Source organism: Chelonoidis abingdonii, chromosome 24 (genome assembly GCF_003597395.2).
Source record: "Chelonoidis abingdonii isolate Lonesome George chromosome 24, CheloAbing_2.0, whole genome shotgun sequence".
Classification (NCBI taxonomy): domain Eukaryota; kingdom Metazoa; phylum Chordata; order Testudines; family Testudinidae; genus Chelonoidis; species Chelonoidis abingdonii.
This window is the reverse complement of record NC_133792.1, coordinates 13218223-13229030: the sequence shown is the minus strand read 5'-3', so window position 1 is coordinate 13229030 and position 10808 is coordinate 13218223. Positions and strand designations below refer to the sequence as shown.

The window sequence follows — 10808 nt, the reverse complement described above, 5'->3', positions numbered from 1 at the left end:
CTCCTGTGCCTGCCCCACCACTGCCCCAGCACTGACACAGCTCCCCGTCCTCCCCCGGGGTGCTGTCCCCTGCCCTAGCACCCAGCCTCCCCCCACACTCCTGCCCCACCACTGCCCCCCCCCAGCATTGACACAGCTCCCCTTCCTCCCCCTGGGKGCTGTCCCCTGCCCTAGCACCCAGCCTCCCCCCACACATTCCTGCCCCACCACTACCCCCCACCCCGCACTGACACAGCTCCCCGTCCTCCCCCTGGGTGCTGTCCCCTGCCCTAGCACCCAGCCTCCCCCCACACTCCTGCCCCACCACTGCCCCCCCCCAGCATTGACACAGCTCCCCTTCCTCCCCCTGGGTGCTGTCCCCTGCCCTAGCACCCAGCCTCCCCCCACACATTCCTGCCCCACCGCTACCCTCTCACTTTCCCATCCGGCATTGCTACATCCCCCTTCCCTGGTGCTTCTCCCCACCCCGCTATCCCCCTGTGATGCTGCCTTGCACCACTGGCAGCCACCCTCACCCCCATGTCACTCAGCATTCCCTCCGTAGTTGCCAGCCTGGGTCCTGAAATGCACATGTGACCAGAGCTTTGGGGCCTGTGTGGGCCAAAGGGCAGGTGTTTCTTCCCACACGTTACCAGTGTGATCTCTCAGCCTTAACTCCTGCTAACTGGTTTTCTGGGATTACAAATGAGTGAGAGGATGATGGTGTGTTATCTCCTCCATGCACAGACTGCTCTCCAGATACCAGCCACCCTCTCTTTCCTTGAACCTTTGATTAGAAACCTAGCCAAGCATCCAAGGCTGTTTTCGGTAAGCCCCCAAGATTTCATCTTATTTTTCTCTTCAGGACCTCGTTTGCTCTAGAGAAGTTTGCAATGGTTATCACTGGTCCCTCTAGAAAGCCCATAAAACATCTTGCCCCATACATAAAAGCATTCCCAAAGGGGTGCAAGCGATCATGCCACTGTGTGGCTTAAGTTTGCATCCAGCAGAGCTAATTACTGTGTCAATTGGCACTGTGTTAATGTCAGTCTGGACAGAGATTGCTAGTGTAACATACAAATGGTGCAAATATCCTCCCAGCACTATTCTGCAGTACTCTGGTGTTTATCCAGTCCGATCAAATCTGTGTAGGTTTTAACACTGTGTTCATCCCTGTCCTACCTCTGGAGCTCATGATGCATGAAGGGTGTTGCTTTTTTCTGGTCCTCAACATTAAATTAAAATTCATGCACCAGCCCACTTTAGCTCGTTTTCTTTAAAGGGAGCATATGGCAGCATTTGGTACACTGAGTCAGACCATTGGTCCATTGAGTCTAGTATATTGCCTCCAATATTTGCCTATAGCTGATATGGGATATGAACACAACCACCGTATACTCAATGGAGCTGTTCAGATAGGGGAGATATAGACAGAAATCTCTTTCTACCCTGCATACATTCTTTCCCAAAAAAGGAAATACAGTTTTTTTACATTACCCTAAGCCTCCCATAGGGAACATGACTGTAAAGCACCAATTAGGAGAGGAATGTAGGTGAAACAGCTAACCAGTTGGATGTGGTTCAGGTTTTCAAGTGCTGTGAAATGTGACCCATTTTTCACTCAGATTTTACTCTAACCAGCAGCTGTTATTTTATATCATGTGATTTGAACATTTATCCCAGGCTTTGTCCAGTTGGGATGTTGAGAGGAATGTCCAGCTAGGGCTATACTTGAATAGGAGATTTCAAGGCAATACTCAAGGGCTCCAAGAAGTGGTGTTGGTATTTTTGCAGGTGTTGCCTTTTTTTCTAAGTCAGTACTGAATCAAGTCAGGCATGGTGTGTGTGGTGTAGGACAGGGGTTCTCAATCTTTCTTTTTCTGAGGCCCTCACACAACATGCTATAAAAACTCCATGGCCCACCTGTGCCACAATAACTGGTTTTCTGTGTGTAAAAGCCAGGGCTGATATTAGGGGGTAGCAAGCAGAGCAATTGCCTGGGGCCCCATGCCAGAGGGGCCCCCGAGAAGCAACGCTGCTCAGGCTTTGGCTTCAGCCCCATACAGTGGGATTTCAGCTTTCCACCCTGGGCCTCAGTGAATCTAATGCTGGCCCTGCTTGGTGGACCCCCTGAAACCTGCTCACAGCCCCCTAGATGGCCCCAGACCCCTGGTTGAGAACTGCTGGTGTAGGAAGTGGTAATGATGGCACTCTTTTCCCTCTGAGACAGTTCCCCATAAGGCCTAAGGAATGTTGTGCTTAAAGAAATACTGTCTTTTGGCTTAAATTTAAAATTGAGATTCTGGCTACTTGTGAACTTTAGATTCCTATGGCACTTTTTGTAAGAGTTGGGGTGTTAACATAGGTGTCCAGGCCATATTCTTATAATTATTTGGTTAATTCTGATTATATGCTTCCCCCACCTAAAACTCCACCTGCCATTTTAAATGGAAAAATATATTCTTTGTATTAACTGTTGGGGAGTGTTGTTATGTGCTGTTAAACAGCTGTTGCATTTCACCTCATAAATGGGTGCATTTCAGTGGTGGGTAAAATGTTCCGTGTGTGTAGTTTATATATCAATTGTTTGTAAAGTACTTTGATATCCTTCTGGAAAAATCATGATATAGGAGTATATTGTTAAAATGAGTTATTAGAAAATTAATTTTCTTAATGACTAAGAACTCAGATACTGAGAAGGTTTTCTAAGCCTTGAGGAAATTAATCATGGAATAGGAATGACAGAACAGATGGATTTCTAGATTTTTTTTCCAAATTAGTTGAGAAACCTGGCAAATGGCTTCTATTTATCCCTTTTTCACTTGTGTGTTGTGAAGACTGATTAGTTTGCTTATAAAGCATTTTGAAGATTGTGGTGAGTGCTACCTAAGTGTTAAGTGTTAGTAACATAAAATATTCAAAGACACTAAGAGAAAGGATAAAACCTTGACCCAAAGGCTTCAAGTGTAGTGAAAAATGCTTGATAAACATGCAGCTGATTCCCCATTGTCTATTTTCATGGCTATGCCAGCACTATCAACACAAAAAGGAAGACAGCAATTTCATGGAGCATGATAGTGTTTACTCCTTATGGATCATATGATTTTGGAGGATTAATGGAAATTGTTGCTGCCGGGCTATCTCTCCCAGTAATATGTTAAAGGATGAAGAAGAGCTTTCTAAATGTACTGTGAAGTGAGCAGTGTGTACAGAGAGCTATAACAAGTCCCTCCTACATAACCCTGAGTATATTCTTCCTCATGTTTCGACTTCAGAAGTGATTTGTAATAGCAGCAGGTAGGATTCTGAGTGTTGTAGCAGATTGTTCTTGAATGTTGCACTGTTGAAACCTTAACTCTTATTCTTTATATGGTGTGCCCCTGACCACAATTTCTACACTTAACAAATAATAAACAATTATTACTCAAGTTGCTAAAGTCACATGACTAACGTTAGGTCTAAGAAACTAAGGCTTACTCAGGGAAAGTGACTTGTCCAAGGTCATACAGCACATTAGTGATAGATAGAATCATAGATTATTAGAGTTGGAAGGTACCTCAGGAGATCATCTAGTCCAACCCCCTCCTCAAAGGAGCACCAATCCCCAAATGGCCCCCTCAAGGATTGAATTTACAACCCTGGGTTTAAGCAGGCTAATGTTCAAACCACTGAGCTATCCCAGATAGAGCTGAGAATGGAACCCACCTTCCCCACTAGTCCCAGTCTTCAGCTCTAACAACTATTTAACAAGCAAATACATTTATCAAAGATAAAAAAGAATAAATAAAGTTGTGGTGCAGTGAAAATTCTTTCACAAATAGAAGAAAATATTTTGATAGCCTGTCTTCAAGGGCTGGGCCAAGGCCTTCAGAAACTACAAATCCCAGCATGCAATGTAGTTTTTAAACCTTCATAGACTACAAATCCCAGCAGATAGAGCACTTGTGAAGTCCTCAGAGACTACAAATCCCAACATGCAGTGTGGGAGGAAAGGCCACTCCCTGCATTGAGACTACAATTCCCAGCATGCAAGGTGGTAACGAGGCCTATGTTGATTCCAGGCCCTGTGTTCCGCAGGCAGCGCTGGATGACCACGAGCAGGGACCCCCACTTTGCGGGGAGTGGGAGCAGAGCCCAGGGCTGCGAGGGAGGAGCGGGCCGTCACCCAGGCCTTTCCTGAGGAGGTAGGAGCAAGTTCAGTATAACTCCCTAGGCCTGTCTTCAAGGGATGTATCCCCCTCCTTACCTCTTACGGTGCTGTTCTTCAGGTGGCATGGGACCCTCCCTCCCTCCAGCTCTTAAGGGTCTGTGGCTTCCCTCCTGACCATCTCATATGGAGCCCTTTACAGGGATGGGACTTTCTTTTCCAGCCCCTGAAGGTGCTCTCACCAGCCTGTAAAGCGAGGGGAGCCACACTTTACTTTCCCCAGCCATCTGGGGTTGAGCGCTTCCTGTCCTGAAATGCAGCTATTCTCCTCGTTTCCCACGGGACTGACTTTCCTAAGCCTCAGGGAGCCTCTTGATGAGGATGGGATGCCCCCAATCGCCAAGCCCAGGGCACATCACAGCTTGAAGACATCAGAGATATTGGATCTTCACTACTACCCTGCTGTGGATATTCTGGGGTTGCCTCCTTCCCACTGAAAGATGCATGGAGGCTAGGGCTGTCTCATTCTGTCAGGCTATGCTCGTGCCTTTTAAAATGGTAATTTTTTTTTGTCTTAATCCAGGACACCAACTGGAATCCTGAGAAATTGCAATGCAGGTTTCAAATCTCCAGTAAGTGTCTCTATACATCTCTCCTCCCCATTTGGGAAAAGAATAGTTTTACCTCCAAAGTCAGTGCTGCCCTGGACTACAGCAAGGGGATGTTGTGGATTGCTACCCTTCTTATCCATGGCAATGTCGTTGTTGGGTACCCTTGCCTGCTCTTTCACTGTCTCTCTCTTCTAGAGAATAACAGCCGCTAAGGCAGTTGGTTACATGGATCAGCTTTCTTTCATGCTAAATACCATGGTGATGAACGGAGTAGAATTTAGATGTTCTACCAGTTAATATGTAGATACAGGGCAGTGATATCCTTCATCTTCAATGCTTCTATCCTTCCTGGTACAGAGAGAGAAACTAAATTTCACATCATTTGTTACTGCCACATGACTTCGGTGTGAGCGTCACTCTGTCATGTTCAGCCATGAGTTACTGAAGTTGTTTATTCACAGAGCAGGCACAGCAAAGGTAGCAGCAGAGCAAGATCCCTGCTAACTATTATGTTTAGGGGCATGTCTATACTGTAGAGCAGTGGATCTCAACTAGGGGGGGTACACAGAGGTCTTCCAGGAGGTACATCATCTTATCTCGATATTTGCCTAGTTTTACAACAGACTACATAAAAAGCACTAGCAAAGTCAGTACAAACTAAAATTTCATACAGACAAAATGAGAAAGTAAGCAATTTTTCAGTAATAGTGTGTTGTTACACTTTTGTATTTTTGTCTGATTTTGTAAGCAAGTAATTTTTAAGCAAGGTGAAACCTGGGGATACACAAGATAAATCTGACTCCTGAACGGGGTACAGTAATCTGGAAATGTTAAGAACCACTGATGTAGAGCATACCCCTATCCAGGCTCCCATGCTTGCGAACTTGTGCATACCAGGTCCACCTGCAAGTATCCAGGCTGCAGAGCTGTACCTCACCCATACCCATGTAGCCAAGTCCACATTGGCACTGCAGCATCACATTTGGTGCTACAATTTCTGGAGATGTATCCGAGAGTAAATAGGTTCACATCTATCCTGGAGAGATGGCTTCAAGTGATAAGGATAGCTTAGTCTTCATGGCTTATTTAATCTTTTCTCTTTTGGCTGAAACAGCAGTTGATCCTAATATTTTTGGTTGTTCAGCAATAGATATTTTCCCTGGGGAAAAATATTGCTAGTTACCTTAGTGCTCTGACATATACATACACTTCTGGGGCTAGATACAGGCTTCATGAGAGTTTATTTTTAAAAGCTTTACAGAGTTAGATACATCTTCTGCTTTGAAGAACTCACAAACTACATGGCACTGATTGGCATTAAATAGCAGGATGTTAGTTTACTCACTTGAATTTTCACTGTGATGTCTTATTTGCCCTTTTCACCTAAGTGATACTTCAGGAATAAACTAACAAATACTTAATATCTCTTCTGATCAGTTCCCTCTGGGACAGTAGCATCACACACAGTGCTGAGTTAGTGGAATGTTAAAAGCACTCTCTGCTCTACAGATCCAGTCTCCAAGGTCCTGTCAATCAGACGGAGTCAATAAAGAAACCCTACAGCATGAAGTTGAAGAACTGACACAGAAGGATCTTGCCCTGGATCAGGAAATTGCACAGTTGTTGGCTGAGTATGTTCTTGGATAGCTTGATGTTCCGCATAAACATGGGGGTTTTTTTTGGTTTGTTTTTTTAAAACAAAACAAACCCAAGTATCAGAGTTGGAAACTGCTACATCCTATTGGTGATGCTGATATTGCACTATGACCAAAATCTGTTTAGCTAGGAATAGTGTTAATTTCAGCATTGTTTGAATTGCAGGGCGATTCAGCTACAAAACTGAACCAAGTACCTTGTCTCTGTTTTTTTGCAAAGGAAGGCTGGATTTAATCAGTACTTGGACTTAAGGAAAACCTGGAGGTTGCAGGGAGTAATAATTGTGATTCAGTAGGTGGTGCTGCTAAAGGGCACAAGATTACTACTTCTTGTTTATACCTAACTCTGAGAACTACTTTTAGCTTTATTTTGTTGTGGGGAGGAGGATTGATCTGGAACAGCCCTCAGAATGGAGACTGGGCTCCCGCATTTATACTTTCTGCCAATTATTTTTTAAAGACTGAGCTCTTGCCTTCAGAGTCCTGTAGGGAAGTCGTGTGGTTTTGGCAGATTCTGCTCTCTCTCACAATTATTTTGTCTCTGCTAAACAAATGTGGTAAAGTAGCAGTATTTTCTCTGTGTCCTTGTGATCTTTCTGGGTTTGCTGTTACAGAGGTTATATCCTGGAGGAATTGGAGAAACACATCTCTCTGCTCCATGAGTACAACGATATTAAAGACACTGGACAGATGCTGCTGGGCAAGCTGGGTAAGAAAGGGAGGACTAACATGCAACTTTTCTCAGTAAATGTTCCTATGTGTTTCATTAGAGAAGAGGGAAAGTTACGGTCCTAGGGCTTATTTTAATAATTCTTCGGTTTTAGGATTCTATAGTTAAAATCCTATATTCAAGCACAGATACATCTGTCATGAGTCCATTGGGATTTTCTCAACAGAATGGCAGAACCACAGAGGGGTATTCAGTGTCTCTTCCTGATCCTCTGAACGGGATGTGAAATTGTCACTTGATGACTGCAAGTGTTTTTCTGTGGATTATCAAAAGATGAGCCTCCTGTAATTGATAGCTAACCCTGAGAGTTGTGTATTCTGCACTGCACAAGACTTGGAAAAAAATCCTGCAGTTAGGAGTGGAGTGGGGATGGTGTGTAAGATAAGAGACATTTGGACTCATCCCTTAGCTAAGGGAAAGCTTTAGGACAACTAGGCTTGGGGAGAGTCAAGTCTTTTCTACTGCCTAAACTCATGTCATAGAAACCATACAGCTAGCCATAACTCTTGCTCACTAATCTGCTTCTTGATCTGTAATTGAAGCTGTGGTGTTGATTCCTTTCTAGCCATGATTAGAGGGGTCACCACAAAGGAGCTGTACCCCAAATTTGATCTGGAACTTACTGACTAGCATTGAAACTGAAGACTACAATCTCCTGGAGAGATCACCATTACTGGGGTACTGCATGTTGGTACTGTACACCCTGAGAACTTACAAGGACAGTAAAAATGCGGAGACTTTCAAGGAAGTGTTACTTGACTGCTTAATTTCTAAGAATATCTAACTTCCAGAATGGAAAAGCTATTGAATCTATCACATGTTCCCTGTTTCAGGAAAAGTAGCATTCTGTTCTTTGGCAATGAGAGGAGATTCAGTTGAAGTGTTAGGAGCATCAGGCTCCTCTTACTGTTCATTATTTAAAAAAAAAATTATAATTCAGAATTAATAGTTAACCCCTTCACTGTTGCACATGTGATTGGGGTTCTTCGACATCTTGATGGTCTAAGGGCTTCTTTAAGGAAGTCTTACATGGGGAAGCAATTGTTAGGTATCAGTAAATGGATGGAGGAGGCAGCACTGGAGATAGGAGAATATGCAGAGCTGGGTTTGTTTGTTAAAAACCTCAGAAGTGGGAAAGGAAACCTGCTAAGAGCAAGGTGTTTGTATGCCTCGTGCGGAAAACGCAGTGGGTGCTCAATATCTTAGTGTCCCCTTGAATTGAGTTCTGGAAGCTGGTTGTTGCATATGTATAGTAGTAAATAAATAGAAAAGCATTAACTTGTGCTGCTGAATTGTCCATTCTGAATAAATGATTAACTCTTATGTTCCCTAGCAATTCACTCTGATAGCCTATAGCAGGGGTGACTAGACTTAATGACCCTGCGAGCCGCATACAATAATCTTCAGAAGTTTGAGAGCCGGGCATGCCTGCCAGGGCTCAGGGCTTCAGCCCAAGGAATACACTGCTGAAGCTCTGAGCCCCAGTGGGCACTTCCTGCAGGGCTGGAGCCCTGAGACACCCCTCCCCACCCTGTGCAGGGCAGAATCCACCAGCCCCACCACCCTGCCACATGGCAGAAGCCCTAAGCTCCCCCCTCCCCAGCCTGGTAGGTGGAGAATGGCGGGGGAGGGTACCCTGTGAGCCTCACTTTAACTGTAAAATTGCCCTATGTGGCTGAGCCAGAGTTTGGCCACCTCTGGCCTATAGAGATGCTAAGAAAAACAGAACTGTACTCTCCTTACACTACTATTTTATGTGTGCCAGTATAACTCCAGATCAGAATGCCTCTTCAGGCACTTCCCAACGACCCTCAATAGGGTCAGTGAGGCACCGTTGCTGATGGCTGCATATCAGACTGGACACATAATTACTTCTCCCTCCTTGTTTCCAGATACAGTCTCAATTAGAGAGAGCAGTAATAAAATGAAGGGCTTCCTCAAACAATTTTCCGTATTCAGCATAGGTCACAGAAGACAAAACATACCTCACTCCTCAAATTATAGATAAGGTGCTGACATCCTAAAGGGAGGAGGGTTATGGCTGTAGAATTAAGGTAATGGTTCCCATGCAGTTCCTGGCTTTCCCCAGCAGCATTTTAGGGATTGAAACTTGTATTCATTATAATAGGGCATTCTTGTGCACCCCCAACCTTAACTCAACTCCACATTAGTGAAACTTTCTATAAATTTCTCCCTGAGTAAACAACTGTCTGTGTGGGGTGTGCCACTGCTGCACAAGAGTTGGTACAGAGGCTTGTACAGTTGAATACAGTTGCTTCTATGAGTGTTCTATACCAAAAGAAAACTAGAGCACATAAGACACAAGGCCTGTCTTTAAACAAACACACTCCAATGCACTGTAGGTGGGAGTACAATCTTTAGCCACAAGGTGGCAGGAGTGCTCCATTACTGCTTTACCTTCACTTTACATCAGTGGTTCCCAAACTTGTTCTGCTGCTTGTGCAGAGAAAGCCCCTGGCGGGGTGGGCCGGTTTGTTTACCTGCCGCGTCCACAGGTTCGTCCTATCGCAGCTCCCAGTGGCCGCGGTTCGCTGCTCCAGGCCAATGGGGACTGCGGGAAGCGGTGCAGGCCGAGGGATGTACTGGCTGCCATTTCCAGCAGCTCCCATTGCCTGGAGCAGCGAACCATGGCCACTGGGAGCTGCGATTCGGACGAACTTGCGGATGCAGCAGGTAAACAAAAGCGGCCTGGCCCGCCAGGGGCTCTCTGCACAACCAGCAGAACAAGTCTGGGAACCGCTGCTTTACATCATTGTGCAGAGGAACTTGGAGACAGCTGAAAAAAATCCATGAATTAAGTTCAAGTCAGAGAGGGGTTTTTTTGTGAGTGGTTTGTAAACCCTCAAGGACAAGAGATGAGACAGTCACTATTGTATATACAGGGAAAGCCAGGAAAATTAATTCAAATTAACTAAAAGGTGTGAATGTAAAGTGGATTAGTTAAACTGCATTAAACTGTGTGGAAAATCTCATTCAGAATTAAATCCATACTTTTAGTTAATTTGGATTAATGTTTTGAGGGCTCGTCTACACTTAAAATACTACAGCAGCACAACTGAACCACTGTAGTGCTTCATTGTAGACATTACCTACACTGACAGGAAGGATTCTCCCCTCAGTGTAGGTAATCCACCTCCCTGAGAAGCGGTAGCTAGGCCAACAGAATTCTTCTATCAGTCTAGTGCTGTCTTTGTGGGGACTTAGGTCAATTTAACAGTGCCACTCAGGGGTGTGGATTTTTCACATGCTGACTGCTGTAGTTAAACTTACTTAATTTTCTAGTGTAGAGCAGGCCTGAGTGGCCTGTGTAAACAAGTCCTTAAATCCTTCCTCCCCTGCCATGGTTGCAATTGCTGATATCAGAGTTACTGCTCATCTTTTTAACAGCTGTCCAGGTACATTTTCAAAGGATAAACTGTACCTACATGTGCCTCTTTGTACAAGTCTGGAAGAGTTAGAATCTCTTTTGATAGTAGAAATTCAGTGGGAGGTGTTTGCATACTTTGTTGCCTCTACAGGCAGAGCTCATTACATATATTATAGGCTCCTTCCATCTCTCCATTCTCTTCCACAAGCACTCTGTGTGCTGCCCTCTGATCCCCTACTATTTCAGGGATTCTCTGCAACCCCTTTCATGCCCTCCCCCTGCCCATGCCCTGGTTCCC

The 10808-nt window shown here is 44.8% G+C and overlaps 1 protein-coding gene across 1 annotated transcript; it reads left to right on the top strand.

Moving 5' to 3' along the window:
- Positions 1-3982: 3982 nt before the first annotated feature.
- Positions 3983-8445, top strand: SWI5 (SWI5 homologous recombination repair protein). Its single transcript, XM_032797704.1, has 5 exons — positions 3983-4163; positions 4710-4758; positions 6247-6368; positions 7007-7101; positions 7688-8445. The coding sequence occupies exons 1-5, from the start codon at positions 4006-4008 to the stop codon at positions 7750-7752; spliced, it is 489 nt and encodes a 162-aa protein (XP_032653595.1). The 5' UTR covers positions 3983-4005; the 3' UTR covers positions 7753-8445.
- Positions 8446-10808: the final 2363 nt, after the last annotated feature.